Below are 16,946 nucleotides of genomic sequence, written 5' to 3'. Positions count from 1 at the left end.
AAAGTATACCCCCAATTCTGCTGCAGGGTCTCTCGGAAAAGCGTCTGAATAATAGAGTGGCGCATGCGTTTAGAAAGGCGAAGCGTAGCTGAAATGTCCCCCTTTTCCACAACATCTGACACATTCCAGGGAGCACTCAGCGATGGCCTTGCGGGTGGAGGTCAGAACTTCCAAGATGGCCCATTCACGAAAGAGTCTCTGGGGTAAATGTCTTCGAGGACGGAGTCGTATGCTCTCTGTAACTTGTTTTTGTGGCTTGTCTTAACACAATACTCTGAATGGTCTGCAGCTAAAATACTCATTAAGATTAGGTCCTCGTCAGGAGAGGTTCAGCTAAAATCCTCTGTGCATTGGATCCAGTTATGAGCTGGTACCCAAGGATATCAAAGGGGATCCTGAAAAAAACTCATAATATAAATTCATATGAGGATCCACTGACAGCCTGATATACAAGGTTAGCATAGCGAACAGTGAAAGCCTGATATACCAGGTTTGCATATTGTACAGTGAGAGTTTAGTATACAGACTGACGTAAAGTAGAGTCCATCGAAAGCTTGGTATAGCTACCAGGGTAGTTTAGCATGCAGTGAAAGCTTGATGCGCCAGGCTAATGCAGGGTAGGGTCCACTAAAAACTTGATAAACCAGGTTAACAGAGGGTCCATGAACATGTCATCCTAATCCCGATAACCCTGAACAGAAGCCAGATGTTTGTTCAAGTCGGCCTATACAGAGCATTACGTTTTACACAGTGTAGCAGCCACAACACATGCACAAAAACAAATAATCTCAGTAAATTCTCATTTGGTCCGACGTTCTGACTCTCACTCTAGAAACCGCCCCTCTGTTTGAAAAAACTAAAGCAAGCTTTCCCAGAGGATCATCTAAGTGTCTGGAACTTGCTACCCCAGGACAAATCCATCCAATGACAGTTACAAGCTACAAACTAAAGTCCTAAACACCCAATGTCCCTTCCAAATACTGGCAATCCAGCATGCTATCAATGAAAATCTAGATCTGGATAACAGAGAAGAATCCTTTGACCTGGTCCTACATCATTCAACCTGAGGAACACTAAGAGTGAGGTACTAAAATCAAACTTTCAATGACTAATTTTCCCATGAGTTTCCCCTTATCATTTATTCTACTAGATGACACCAGTTATTGAAATTGCATTTTTCAAATTGTCTCTTCGCCGTTTAATTAACCCAGCTATGTTGCATATTATTCTCCATCACTTTGTATATTTACTAATCCTTTGTAATGCACTCTGCTTTCCTGGTGGGTCTGGTTTGCACTATAAGAAGCTGCAAATATAAATGTAAAAAGAAAGCCTCAGGCAGAAGAAGGAGCCTTTTGACAGCTGATGATGGATGTGCAGGTATCAGCTATGCTAAACACCTTCTGTTCCCACCCTCCCCCAATGTTGCTGGACCTCTTTCCTCACCCGCTGGAAGAAGCTGCAGGCTGAGACCAAACCATCTTACAGGACCTCGGATCAACTTTTTGATGGCCCCCAGAAAAGGGTGCCGCTAGGCAGTGCTGAACACTGCTCACTGGAATGCCACAGTTGAGGTTCTGTGAGCTTTAGTATCTGCATATTAAGCACAAATATTCAGGCACAGCCTCACAAGCAGGTACAGTTAATATATGGCTATCCTACTCCTTTCAGGCTCTGTGTATTGGGTTTGCTCAATTTAAATGATTTACTTAACCTTAGGAAGAATATGATTTGGAAGCAAGATTTCACTCTCCCTCCTTTTCCATTTCAAAAGAAGCACAATGTTCGGCAGAGGGTTTATGCCCAAACACACAGAATCACGTTCCGAGATGTAGCATTTATTTAATGTTATCCCAAAGTATCCTGAAGGCCTGGCTGGAATCAGGCCGCACACCTATTACCAGCGTGGTTTGTGGATGGTTCAAGGGTTGGTGCTCATTAACAGAAGAACATATGGATTTCGAAAAAAATTACACTTGAGGTCTCAGGCCTCGGTGCAGGTCAAGAACTAGCTCAGGAAACCGCAAAATCTTTGTAGATTCATTCAGAGTCAGGTGGGATCCATAAAGTGTTTTATTCTGAACAAAAGCAGCTGCCCATGGACCTCAGCCATGGCTACCAGTATATTCTCCAGTTCCAGTACTGCATGCATGTACAGCTCTGTCAAACCAACACAACTTTAGTACTGAGAAATACGCCATCATTAGGAACTTGTGGAGTTTTGATAAATTGCCTAAACCCAGATCACTAGCACAATACACTTTGTCAGTATATGAGACATGCAGATATCTAAAAAAGCACCCTGATCTGGACATCTAGCATCCTAAACAAAAATACACCAGGCACCTCATCTTGCGCTTACCGGGATTTCAGGGAACAGGCATTTTGTCCCAGATTTGTTAAGAGCTTTTGACAAAAGAGAATTTTTGTTTCAATACCATCTTCCACTATGTCTACGTTTACCTAGATGCTGGAAGATGTTTTATTAACCTGAACTCTAAATCAAACAATTAGTAGATTATAAACAAGGGCAATACTCTCTTTGTTGTTTCCCACAAAGCCTAATCATTTGTGTGTGGGTGAATTAAATGCCAATCAACAGTAGCGGAGCCAGATAAAAAGCTTAGTCTTTTATGGGAAAGGGCTAATATGGGCCTTAACCACACACACACACACTGCACGTGAATCTGGATAGCAGACACACTGACCAAATGAGCAATGCCAAGTTAATGGACAACATATGGGATAAGGTACCCCCTGCTGTATATTATGCAGGTATCTCAGTTCACCGAGGTGTTCCTTTGATAGGTGACAGAACTCCGAGGTGACTGACAGTATCCTTATAATGTGTTGCAGGGCTACTTTAATCCTTATAATACATGGTTATGCCATCACCCTCCCTACAAATCACTTAAATCTTTGGTGCATTGCTCTTTCATATGAAAGAGATAGGATGTTTGCAAACATGAACAATCTTAGCATAACTCTTTTGTGCAAACTTAGACACACCCAAAAGCAGTTTGAAATTTGTTGTAAAAATATTAGTTTAATACAAGTCAGATTTCAAACAATATTGTAAGTCAGAATGTGTAAAAGCATGAAGAGACATTCTATCTTTCCTATAATTTCCTAAAGTGCTTATAACAGCTCATATAGGAAACACAGCTAAAGGAAGGAAAATACAGGCTTTGTGTTAGCTTTTTAAACTACACCTTTAACTTTTATGTGTCCTGTCTTTTACCTTGGCTGCTGGCAGGAGATACTGTGCTTTAGAACTCAACAGTAATAAGCTATTACATTAACCAGCCTCTTGTTTCTGAAGGATTCCATGTATTATGGAATAATAATGCGTGTTACAGTGGAGGCATCCATGTGCACAGGAGAAAAGTTACACAGGTGTCAGGCACATGACTGGCCACAGTAGGGAACATGCTCCTTATTCACAGAGCAGGCATAGTAAGGACAGGAGTAGTTAATACTTACTTACACACACACACACATCGGATCCCCCCTTTAATTATGAGGACCGGCCATTGACTGTAATGAAGTGTGTACTTACTCTTCTAACTCCACGCGCCCTTTGATAGTAGGGAAGGTTATAAAGCAGACCGAGGCAAATATAACTGCACTTTTAGTTTTTTTTCATACACTTGCTCGAAACTACTTAAACACACTACGGGGACTGGTTCCCATAAGGATAGTGTTTGTCTTGAACTGACAGTGTTTACCCACACTATGAGGACCGAACAGTCAGTCAGTCAGTCAGTCAGTCACACACACACACACACACACACACACACACACACACACACACCCATCTACCTGAATACACAGCACTAGAACCATACTTAACCCTCACTCGTTCACACACACTTACGCAGAGAGCAGTAGCAGTGCAATCTGTTACCACATAAAACAGGCAGGAGCGTAGCTATCAATCAACAGTGCAACAAGTGCAGTGCCACCGGGGAGCAGAGGTCCTTTGGGCCCACAGAACTCCTATTATGGCTGTATTTCATTGCCCAATCAGTAGGACAGGGGGCACATGGTCTTTGTTTGCACCGGGGCACACTGAACATAGGCGAGGCCGCTGAAAATAGGTCAACATAGGCACTGACTGTGCAAACTTCACACAAATCGTGGGCAATGGTGTCAACAAGGGCGTGTGTTGTTCTCAACTGAAGTAGCAATTGGGCAACAGGAGTGCACGGTTGATTGGCTTACACTGACGAGGTGCCCCAAAGGCGGAGGCAGTGATGGCTAATCTCAGACACAGGTCAGGACAGCCGGAGCCGCAGCAGGGCAAAACATCCCCCAAAAAATCCCGATCGGCCACGAAGGAAGTGTAAGGCAGCAGTGAAGGCAAATGTATACTTTTTGAAAAACACGAATTTGTCATTTCAAACATCTTAACCAGACTACCTGCATCAAGTGCAAAACTTAGCTCTTCAGGAAATTTCTTTGGAAAGCTTTGTTTCAATATATAGGTTTAGTGGTGTTTTTTCAACATGTTCTTCTCCCTCACTCTCACAACACCCCGAAGACCCTCGAGAAGGCTTGGGTAAGCCCATTAACTAGTCGAATACAATCATGAATGTGCCTGTAAACCTGCCTGTAAAACCTATGGCTTTTCAGATATTTGTAATATTTTGCTGTACAATTCCTCATTTTATTACAGATGTTCTCCTTAATGAGGGGAGAACCGCTTCACACACACAACCCACCTAGGCGTGAGCAAAGGCAGGTGCGTGCAGGCTCACTCAATGATGTTTGGGTTCTTTGGTTACACCTTCTGTTTCACACTGCCCCTAATGCCACAGTTAGTGGAAGGAGACGCATGTCAACATGAACACGGGGTGAGCCTCGGGGTACTCCACAAGAAGTGAATAGGACTGCGCAGGTAGTTAAGAAAGAGGCGATCCCAGCCACGGGCTTGTCCATTAGTCCACCCTCACACAGGAAGCACAAGGTATGGGGTGCAGAGAGGTTGCAAGGCTCCATGTAGGAGGCTGGTTGCTGCATGACTGCCTTGTCTAGCTATGTTGCTGGATCTTTGAGTTGGTGCTGAGATATGAAGGATCATTATTCGATTGCTTTAAAAAAAGGAGTAAGAAAAACTTTATAAAAAGCTTAGGCATCAGGACCAATCCTAGAACTAGGAAGTATGCTGGTGCTTGGCGCTCAACTAGTTCTTGGATCCATAAAATATTGACAGAGGGGAAGGATTCTCAAGCAAGACAGCGCATAACTTTTTTCAACCAAAACAGCAAAATCAAAATGGCGCAATAGGAAGAAAGATTAAGCGGTACTCAATTAGAAGGATACATTCACATGAAAAAGAACGGAGGAGAACAAGATCTGTGCATGTTGCAGAAAAGACCTAGCACGAGTCAGAAAAGTGCAGCCAAATGAAGAGGTTACTAGGCAGAAGGGCAGGCTTTACACACTGACAAACTGTATGAGTAGGGTCAGAGTATGGACTTGATAAGCAGGCACAAGTTAACCTTTAAACACATAATTGTGTATGGGACACGGTCAGCTTCAGGTTCATATATCGCCATCACCCGTTGAGATTATCGATCTAGTCCATAGAGACGGCTGACTCACAGTCAGCACTTAATGTACTTCCAACAGCAGAGGGCACTGCTCCACTTACCCCCTATGTCTACTGTAGGCTACACTTTGATGTAGCTTTGATCCTTTAAACAAATGGATGTGGGGCCTAGAATAGCAGTCCCTTCAGTATCTGCCTAAATAGTGGAAGGTTCAGCAGCAGGCGGAAGGAAATAGTAAGGTTATTCCATGTAAGTTGCACAAGAAGCCTCCTACCCTACTAAAGGCCCCACCCCCTCCTCTTTAGCCAGGAAAATGTGTTCTTTCCACAACCCAAAGGGCAGACTGGATTTGTAGACAGACACTTTCGGTAAAGTTCTGCATTAGATTTGATACTGATATGTAAAGGCTACACAGACCACTGGAAAGGTGACATTCTGTTTAAACAGGAGCAATTAAGTTGCTACTTGAGCTCCCAAAATATGATCAGACTTCTCCACCCATAGCATTCCAAAACACTTGGAGACAATTAAGTAATGTGTGTGAGATCTGGGCACTGATGAAGCTACAACAGTCTTCTGAGAGGTCACTGTATATGTATGTATGCTGTATTTCTATAACACAAACCTAGCCAAAAGATAGTGGAGCACGGTCAAAGACCAGCATGAACTCAATGAGTGATATGGATTATGGACGGTTAATGCTTTGTATTGTAGTGTTCTTTAAAGAGGTGCATCTTCAATGCTTTTCTAAATTGGAGCATCGGGGCAGTCCTGGCAGACACAAGTATGCTTTTCCTAATCCTGGATGCATAGATAGCATGGATTACAACAGCTGAACTGATTTTAGAGACAAATAAAAACTGCTGTGCAAACTCTTGCAAATTGAAGAAAGCATCTTTTGATGAGCATCCTGCAATTGGCTCAAACTCCAGCTCTCTGTCTAGGTTCAAGCCAAGGTTTTAACCCACAGAGTTGGAAGGCAGCAGTACCTAAATACAAAAGAAGGGTGTGGTGTGACAAAGGTGAGCACTCTTTATGGCCAAAACAATGAGCTGGATTTTATGGCTAATAAGTTGCAGCCATCGGCCTCCTACAGAGGACTGGGCTCAAGCACATGGTAAAGCAGGTGATCAAAAGCAGAAATTACAGAGTATTTTGTCACTTGAAGGTAGAGCCAATAGCACCAGCACAAACTAGCTTTTGCTGAGCAATGTATTGTAAAGCGACCTAAAAGTCTCAGGCGTGATTTGGTACAGGCTCCAGTTTCACACATGGCACCACCAGAAATGTCACCCCTAGACTACTGAAAAGCACAATGTGCTATACAAATAATAAATAAAACTAACAATCCAAAATCAAAAATGAACTACTGTATCACTGAGAAAATGGGCCATATAAAAATCACTGGCAATAAGTACAACTGCTGCAATTCACCAAATGTCAGCGTGAGTCATGTTTTTTTCTCCCCTCTTTCACTGGGTTTTAACCCATGTCTACAAATGAGCATCACCACTAATCACTGCAGAATCTCCATAAGTAATGTAAGTTTTCTTATTAAAAATGTTGTGATGACTTCTCAAGTTGAAGACTGTAGGGCGAGGGGCAGGAGTATAATTCATTCTTCATGAGCACTGTACACAAAAGAATATCACATGCTGCAAACATCACTGAAATGATTGAAGACCAGTCCAATTACAGCTGGCAAGCCGCTGACTGTTCGGTGACGTCAGTGACCAATTGGAAATTAGTGTTTGGTCAATCACTGAAAAGGAAAACAGATGTATGAAGCACGCATACACCATCCCAGGTCAAGACGCTGGACCCATCGAAACCAGTGGAAAAATAAAGAGCAGCCAGACTTGAAAAACTCATGCCCCTAAAAAGCAAAAAGCCAATTTTTGAGATATTTTCTAAAGGCCAGTTGATTCTCCATTTTTGTTAGGTGGGGAGAAAGGGTGTTCCACAATTTGGCTGAGGCCACAGAAAAAAAATCTGCCACCCCATCTGGCCTGACGAAGTCCTGGGACCGGCACAAGGTTTCTTTTTGGTGAACTGAGCAGCCTTGTCTCAGAGGGACAAAGACATTTATATCTAATAAAGCTAGGTCCCAAGTTATAGAGGGCTTTATGTGCAGTACAGAGGGACCTGAAAATGATTCTCTTCCTCGCTGGAAGCTAATGTAGCTTATGAAGTTCACTAGATATAGATTGGAATTTGGGGATATCCAGAATATGATGAGCTGCTGCTTTTTGGACAGTTTGCATTTTTTAAGACAAATTGTTGCCATTCAAGGGCATTACAGTAGTCAATCCGTGAAGAGTTCATGGCAAGAACCACTGATTTCCATGCGGTTATTGGAATAGAAGAAAACATTTTCCTCAAAGATCGATAAATATTGAAGCATGGGAACACTGTACGACTCACTTGTAGATCAATGGAAAGTTGCTGATCAAAAATTACCCCAAGGTTTTAGGCAGACTTAACAGGGGAGGGTGGAGCCCCCAAAGTACTGAGCCACCAATTGCTGCTCCAAACTGAAGGCTTGCAACCAAAGATGATGACCTCCGTCTTTTCTGTTTTTAATTTGAGACAGTTATCCTTCATCCATGAAGAGATAGCCTTCATGCAGTTGTTAAAAATCATGGCTACTGAACGCACATCCTTTGTAACAGTCGCTATAATCTGTGTATTCTCTTCATAAGATAATACCTGAAGGCCATAGGATTGAATCAACTTTTCCAGAGAAGACACACACAGGTTAAACAAAGTAGGATTTAACAAGGGTCCTGGAGGGACCCTGAACAGAAGAGAAAATTATTTTGACCTAAGCTGTCCACAAATGCTGACTGTGGACTGTCTGACAGAAATCATCTTAAAAGAGTCGAGGCAGTACCAGTAATGCCAAAATGAGACAGAAAGGATGTTTGGCTCCATGGCGGTTAGGTTAAACAGGTCTTAAAAGCTTAATGATTAACACAGAACAGGACTAATCCCTGTCCAGCATGTAAAGTAACAGAGTGATAGTCCCTCTTGTTACCATATTTTATAGTTTAGCAAATCCCCTTCTGTTGCAGCTAAAACTAATAACAAAGTCAACAGTACACTGCTGTACATCATTGGCTTCCGCAGGGCCATCTGTCCAGTGTTGCCCACTCTCTGGCTCAATATGTTGTGATTGGCAAAAAACAAAATCAGATGATGGTTAAGGAGTGAAGAGCTGGTTTGTTTCATCTGACATTTCCACAACTACAATTATGCAAATTAAGTTTATAACAAGAACTTTTTTTAGGTGTTTGCAACTCAGTGAAGAACCAGAAAGGAAACATTTTTACTACTGTGAAATAGCCCTTACCAACAGTGCAGAAAGATAACTTCTCACACTCTGTAGTGAACTATAATTTTCTATGGGTGGCTTCAGACTATCTGTGGTGAGTTATCCAAGCCAGCCACTTAGCTAGACTACTGGCCCTTATGTTCTCTGTAGCTGCTTTACTTTGGTAGCCCTTTGTTTCGTGTATTTGCCTCACTGCCAAAGCTCTCAGTTCTCAATGGCCTGTCCTTTTTATGCTTCATAACAAGCTAATGTCAATATGTCCAGGCTTTGAGGTGGCATCCTGGTATTTTCAGAATGTGATTATGAGAGAGGTGGTTGTGTCTTGCCCATTGTTGTGGTTCGCTGTAGAAATCACTAGCCAAAAACTTGCTTTGAATGTGAATCCTACCCAGATGTTGTGCCAACATACTCGAGAACTCAACTTTCTCATGGAGAACACCGTTTCATGTAGGTAAGTTGACTGGAGTATCTTATCCCTTTGTGGAAGCTAACGAATGGTCCCTAAAACAAGAAACTCCCATGTGCGTATCGCAAATCATCTAGCAAGAGAGCACTCATTTGGAACTGAGTTGTAAGGCATGGTCCCCTGCCTTTTACTCTTAATAAGCAGCAAACTTTGAGGTAGTTTTGTTCCTGCGAAACAGGTGGAAAGGATTTCGTAAAGTAATGAACTTAGGAGCCAGTTTTCTATTGGCCACTAAAACGGTGGTCCTGCACCTTTCGGCAGTAAACAGAAGCTTATTGGTGACTTTTGGCAACTGCTTGTTGATATCTTCAATGACATAATACGACTGCCCATCTGTAAGGTGCAAAGCGCAGATGAAATAGTTTTTTGGTGCTCAAACAATTTAATCATTCACTGAATAGACTGCAAGCAGTGCAGGAGGTCACCACTTGAATTTGAGAAACATATTTTTGCAACTTCTAACAAGATCAGCTGACAAGTCTCTCAGTCCTCTAGACATGTCCTGTTTCAGCATGCTCAACACAGCCCAAGTCCCCTAAGACTCCTACCTGCAAAGCACCCACAAGTGTTAACTCATGGCCGCAGTCACACGGGATAGGCTGGGCGGTTCTAAGATCCGCCTTCTCTCTCTGGAGCATCACTCTACCAACCACTTCTACGACACCTACACAGGCAAGCGGGTGTCATTCACCAATACAACCCCTCCTCCCTCACACTGAAAACATCAGTTGGGTACATCTGCAGACCGCTGTTGGTCTGAAAACCTAAAGCGCAAAGAAGCTTGTAATTGGGAAATGTTGCAGTATACAAAAAACATATAACATGAAAATTAATATCTTAGGCCATAAAACTGTGCAAAGAGAATTGTCATGCCACAACATAAGTCCCTCTGTACCCTTACAATCCAGCAACACTCAAATATTCCTCTGATAACATAAGAGCGATGACAGATAGCACATCTTAAGATGTGCATAAGGCCATATAATGTCCCTGGGGAATTATGACTCATGTATCTCCGCACATCAGTTAAATCATGATCGCTGTACAATGTCTTGTACTGTTTGAAACATGACTCACAGACCTTTATGCATCAATCAACCATTCTAACCACCATCTACGCCATGTGTTATGCCACAGGAAACAAGAACTATGCCCCGCATAACATCTATCAACCTATAACCAGTGCACAACACCGATCATATATCAGAAGAAACCCGCCCCACGATCTCCATGACCTCTACCAACTTAAAACCAGAGCACGTGACATCGCTGACCTCTAAGGCACAGGTCAGCATTGTCTTCGATGTATAGTTCAACTGAGGATGCATAGCTCACATGTCCAGGACCACCAGGTCACAGGTTCAGATCCCAGAAGAGAAAATGCAGAACCTTACTGACCTAAAGTTGACGAGTCGCACAATAGCACCACCAATTACTGAACGCCCTAGAGGCTATTCAGTTCGAGTTGTGTGCTCCATAATTGGTCATTACAGTCGTAGTTAAACATACAACCATTTTAATTACAGTATAAGTCAGCACAAAGAGCTGTCTCTTACCTTGAAGAGAAAAACAAGTTACCAACTTAAAGCCAGTACAAAAAATATTGAGAAAAACATTTAGTGATATGTCCGCCGAAACCTGTTTTGTAAAGGTGTAGAGTGAAACAGGGCTTTCTACGCAGATTCACTCACGCCACACTTACGAGGACACCTCACTCACCTGGTATAGGTCTGCCTCAACCTACTAACCATCAGCCATCTTATGATCACACCTCTTGCAGCACACAACATCTGCACAACTGAACTTATGGCGAACAACGAGAGACATTGCATATTTCACACTGGCAGAAAAAAAGCTGTCAGATAGTAGAAAGTCGACAATAAAGTACTATAGTGTTTCTTGGTTTCAGTGTAGTATACTGGAAAAAAACTATTAGTGCATTAGAGAATCCCAGAACTGTGAAGAACGTCCGGATTCCCAAAATGCTGCAAGGCCATAGACATTACAGTAAGCGCTATACTATACCAATGCAAACAACAACTAGATTTGCAAGGGCTGCTGTTTGAAGGGGGTTCACTCTACAACGCAGGAACAGCAGGCTGCCACGATATTCAGAATACAGAAGAGGTATTTCGATGCAATATTTTGCCGAACTACAATAATTTTATAGACCCGGTCTTTGAAGCTTACTCGCGGATTGACACCAAACTGGGTGCAAAGGCTCAAGCGTCCCCCATATGTGCGGACTAAAATACGAATTGCTGCCACAATGTGACTCATTAGGACAAGCTCTGCGCGCGCGCCTATTTGGACACACCAATTACCAAAGGATCAAAACAAATGCACGTAGGCAGTGTTTGTCCTGGCGCTGCGGATCCCAGGCTGCCTGCAGCCTCCGCGGCGCTGCATCTGCGGTTCTTAACCAGATATGCGCGAAATGGCGAATCTTTTCAGGTACTGTCAGCTTGCTTTCTTTGAATCTGCGGCATGTTTTCCTTCGAACACCTCTGATATGGAACACAAAACACATCTTATTTCCCTAAACGCTTCATTTATCTGGGCTCTTTCTATCCAGCTGTTTAACACTGCCAATTACGTTGCATCACTTTCGCCTTATGGAACAGGGTAAAAACGTGGCACAAAGTTATGTTTTTAACTAATCGGCGTAGAAGTGGTTAAGCCAAAGGAAGCCCACTGAAAAATTAATTATGCAGGTTTTACAAAGGAAAGCACGCAGAAATCGATACAAACATGTTCACCTAATGACATTACCTGGCAAGAGCCGCTGTCTACCTTTTAAATGCGGAAATAAACACAGCTAAACACACTCCAGACAGCCCCTCGTGCGTGATCTAACCCGGTATTATCTCGGTCTCAGATCGATGCCCACCACCATACCAGGGCTCAGAAGTCGTAGCAATCATTCACCCACTCAATCCGCGATAGATCGATAAAGAGGGCACGTACTGCTGTAGAGAGTGTCTATCCAGGAGAGACGGGCCAGGCCTCGGTGGCTGGGGGGCTCCATGCTCCTCTTCGGGGCTGCCCTCAGCGCCCCGGCCCTTCAGACATCTCCCAGCGCCGGGGCGGGCTGCGAAGGGCACCACTCGCACCGGAGGCTGGCGGGCTCCCGGGAACGGCGGGGCTGTGGCGGCGCACGGAGCCGAGACTGCGGTCCCACAATGAAGGATGGCTTCAGCTACAGAGGGAGGGGCTGTAGAAACGGGGAGGGCTGGGGCTGCTGCTGGCGGGGGTTCTTTGGAGGGACTCTGGCCTATGTGGGGGACTCCGCAGGAAAAAAAAAATATCTGTCCCTCGCAAACCGACAAATAACAGGAAAATGTTGCGGACAGGGGGTGTACAATACATCAGTCACTTGAGGCTCCGAGCCCTTCCCCAAAAGAGGGGGAGGGTGTGCCGAGGGGCATTGCTATCAGACGCCCCCGTCTTCTGTACGCCGCTACTCAGAGACCCCGGGGGTGCCTCCACCCCGCCCTATGAAAGGGACGACGAAAAGGGGGCGGAGGATTTGAAAGCAGGTGTTCCTTCAAGATGAGAGCGGGCGCAGTCCGGCCGGGGACATCCTCCCCTGCCTCTACCCGGAAGATGCTCTGAGTCCGTTATCCGTGATGCTGGGACTCTGGTACCCACGGGGTGTGGCCAGCCTGACAAAACTGGAAACAAATGCGAAGAAGAGCCATCCGCATCCCTCCTTCTCAAGTTGATGTGGTTGATAGGACTGAGGGAGCAGTGGGAGGGGGCTGAGCGGGTGAGGGCTCTGCTGAGACTGACAGATGGGCAGGAGTTTCCCCTCCGATGCAGTTGGTAATTAGCCCGGTCTGCTTCGGCAGCATCACAGATTCCCCCTCCAGGCACCTGCTGGGGAATAGAGCCCCCTCCCCTGTCTGCGCTCCCAACAGTGAAACGCAATTCAGATGCACCAGGCCGGGGAGCGGGGGGGGGCACCATCAGTGGGCAGCATCCGAGGCACAACTGGCCTCGGGCACAATAAGGATTGATTGCCAAATTAGTATTTACGAGAGTTTGTCTGTGTCTCCCCCTTCTGCAGCTGGCCAGGGGCCTGTGCTTTACAATCTAACGTTTCAGTTATACTCTCTCTTATAATGCAGCGCAAGAGAGCTTTGACTTTTCTTCTCAGTGCTTTTTGTGCACTCAGGCAACAACAGGGTAAGTCTGACCGGAGGATAGGACGGGTGGAACTCACAGGGTGTTGCCCAAGATCAGAAAGTGCAGCACGAGGCTCAAGAGGGCACGGACGTGATCTGACTATTGCTTTTAAAACCGTTGTTCTCTCCCATTAATGAAAAGACACATTACAGCTGCCAGACTGAGCCGTGTTGTTAAATAAGAGCATTTATACCACTGCCTCTTGAGCGATAAATGCGCATAAACATGATATAAATATATATATATATACACTCAGGCCTTTAAATGTGTAGGTGTTGTTGGTTATGTCTATGTACCACTGAAAAGGCCTTTTTTCTTTCTTTAGAACTCTGTAATGTTTTCTGCAAATTCGTCGAATGGCGCTAATTAATAAGCATTAGTGGCTAAGATTTGGCATGTCCAGATTTAAGCAGCTGTGGTTCAGGGAGGATGGGTGAGCAAAAAGGGAAAGAGGAGATCTATCACTTTCTATTTTGACTTCCACGGGAAACTTTGCTCTCTGCTACAGCATTTCACACAGAATTCCACAAAACATCACCCCGGGCGGCTGTCAGCAAGCACCACGCTGGGGAAAAATGGGCATAATGGAGTAGGGTTAGCATACCCTGACCCCCTGGTCTCCAAGCGGCTGGGGGGGCGGGGGGGGCAAGGGATCCTCACTGACTTCAAAATTCATTCTAAAAAGTGGATTTTGTCACAGGATTTGTAGATGATGGACCCTCCTTGGACCCAGCTGATCCTTCTAAAGGGTCTCAGGAGCCGTAGATCCTGAAATCTTTTAAAAAAATGAAATGATGCAAGTCAGTTGCACAAGGTGAATGGCATTTGCAGTGGGGGTTGGGTGCAGGGCCTGGTCTAACCCCACTCCTCGGAACCAAGGGCTATCTGCAGCAGTGGTTGGGCACAAGTGTGAGGGCCCTGCAGCCAATCTCTAATAAGCATTCATAAACGCGGTGAGTAGCATGTGTAGGTCTTGAGTTGGGGTTGGGCCTAGGGTCTGGCTGAAGGTTGTGCACAGCAAGGCTGGGCGTTTGCTTGGGCTGGGCATGCCCAAGGGTTAGGGGCAGGGTCTGGCAGCCATACCTTGCTGTGCCAGTGGCTGTGAGCATTAGTGATTGGGTGCGCAAAGATCGGCAACCTGCTTATGATAATGTTTGGGACCTCATACAACGTAAACCAATAAGAAAGTACACCTGACAGCACATTGGCCTTCATTACAACCCTGACGGTTGGTGATTAAGTGGCAATAATACCGCCAACAGGCCGGTCATCAAAAAAATGGAATTGTGACCACGGTGGAAGCCGCCAACACAGACAGTCAATTTAACACACCGATCGCCACGGCCGTAGAAACAAGCACCGCGGCGGTAACCGCCAACAGCCAGGCGGAAGACAATGTACCGCCCACCCTATTACAACCAGCCAATCCGCTAGCTTTTCCGGGGCGGTACCAACGCCATCAAAAGCACGGCAGAAACAGAACACAGAAGGGAAACGACTCACCTCTGGACACTCAAGGAAAAACCACAACGCCATGGAGCCCGAACTACAGGTGTTTCCCATGCTGGTATACCTCCTCCTACACCAGAAACACGAACGGCGGCGAAGGCGACCACGGTGAGTACTGCACCTAGCACACAAGGGAGGGGGGAGGAAAAAGAGAGTGACACACACACACAACACCCCCACCCCCAACAACATACACACAAACAGATGCAACAACATTACATATCCACCCCATACACCTCAGGAATAATGCAAGGACAAAAGGAAGTGAGTAAAGCCAGTGTAATAATAAAAAGTTCAAGAAATACTTCCTCAAAGCACAAAACTGCATCAACAAGATATACAAATGGAGGGACAATGCCCAGTCCAATATATCCGTGACCCACAGGGCCATATCACATAGGCAAAGGCCACACTTGACTCCTGCCTCAATACGGAGAGAACACTGCTGGGGCATCAGGTGGAAGGGGAATGTGGGGCACCTCAGCCAGAAGATGGTACAACGCCATTGCTCCTGGAGGGGGCTACATGCCCTCTGCGATGTCCTGGGGAGTGCAAAGCCACATTCTCCCAAGTGGGTGGTTTGCCCACTGCTTGGTCCTGGGGAGTGCAAAGCCAAAGTCTCTCAAGTGGGTGGTTTGCCCACTGCTTGGTCCTGGGGAGTACAAGGCTACAGTCTCTCAAGTGGGTGGTTTGCCCACTGCTTGGTCCTGGGGAGTGCAAGGCCACAGTCTCTCAAGTGGGTGGCTTCTCCACCAGGTTCTGGAGGGGGCCTTGTGCCCACTGTGCTTCCTCCTGCCAAGGAGGGAGTGAGTGAATGCCTTCGTCCACTGGTTCTGGAGGGGACCTTGTGCCCAGTGTGCTTCATCCTGCCAAGGAGGGGGTGAGTGGATGCCTTCTTCCACTGGTTCTAGAGGGGCGCCTTGTGCCCAGTGATGCAGAGCAGATCTTGGATGGTGCAAGGTCACAATCTCTCACCTGGGTGTCACACCTACAGTTGTTGCAGGGGCCAGGACACACTACAGCCCATGGAGGCATGACTACACACTGCTCGCCGGCGGTGACTGCTGCTCAGTGGTGGCAGGTGGCGGTGCAGGTGGCGGTGCTGTCAGTGGTGGGTGGAGGATCCAGCCCTTCCCCCACAGCCTTTGTCGGCTGCCCACAAGTGTGAGTGGAGATTCTACTGGGAGGGAGGTGGATGAGGAGGAGGAGGGGGACTCAGTGGAGGCAGTGGATGTTGGTGTGTCTGCATCTGGATGGTGCTTGTGTGAGTGCCTGTGGGATGAAGTGTGGTGCTTGAGTCTGCCCGAGCCACTTCTGGGTGTTAATTTCGGTGCATGCTGGTCTGAAGGTGTGCTTGGGACAGGCTGGGGTTGAGGGGAATGGGACTGGGTAGGGGAAGCTGGAGGGGGAGGTTAGATACAGGGACAATGGCTGCCATCAGGGAGTTGGGCCAGAGCCTGGAACAAATGCATTTGTTTGTTGCAAATGCCCTGCCAGACCCTGGATGGCATTCACTATGGTTGACTGCCCAACAGAGATGGATCGCAGGAGGTCAATAGAATCCTCACTGAGGGCAGCAGGGCTGACTGGGGCAGGGCCTGAGGTGCCTGGGGCGAAAGAGATGCCCACCCTCCTGAGTGAGCGGGCACGGGAAACATACTGAGGGGCTGCTGGGAGGGCGCAGCTGGTACGAGGGGTGGCGGCTGTACCTGTAGTTGGGGTGGCCACAGAGGTGTCCGCCACCACCAGGGAGCTTCCATCAGAGGAGGTGTCACTGTCTGAACTGTCCTCTCCAGTCTCCACTGTGGTGCTCACCTTGCCCTCCGTCCCACTGGTGCCCTCACCGTCGGTGGATTCGGCTTCATCGGCCATATAGGATGCAGCTCCCTCCATC

The 16,946-nt window shown here is 46.2% G+C and overlaps 1 protein-coding gene across 2 annotated transcripts in view; it reads right to left on the bottom strand.

Annotated features, from left to right (window-relative positions):
• The window catches only part of ABR (ABR activator of RhoGEF and GTPase), an 826,710-nt gene that overhangs the window by 628,844 nt on the left and 180,920 nt on the right, over positions 1–16,946 (bottom strand). The window contains exon 1 of one of the 2 annotated variants that reach the window (XM_069226276.1): positions 12,323–12,749. The exons of the other annotated variant lie outside the window; for it this stretch is intronic. Coding sequence (XP_069082377.1) covers positions 12,323–12,383 — 61 coding nt within the window. The 5' untranslated portion in view covers positions 12,384–12,749. Of the gene's footprint in view, positions 1–12,322; positions 12,750–16,946 lie in introns of those variants that run through there. 2 annotated transcript variants of the gene reach the window in all.

This window comes from Pleurodeles waltl, chromosome 3_1, assembly GCF_031143425.1.
Source record: "Pleurodeles waltl isolate 20211129_DDA chromosome 3_1, aPleWal1.hap1.20221129, whole genome shotgun sequence".
Taxonomy (NCBI): Eukaryota; Metazoa; Chordata; class Amphibia; order Caudata; family Salamandridae; genus Pleurodeles; species Pleurodeles waltl.
This window is presented reverse-complemented; position numbering and strand designations above follow the sequence as displayed.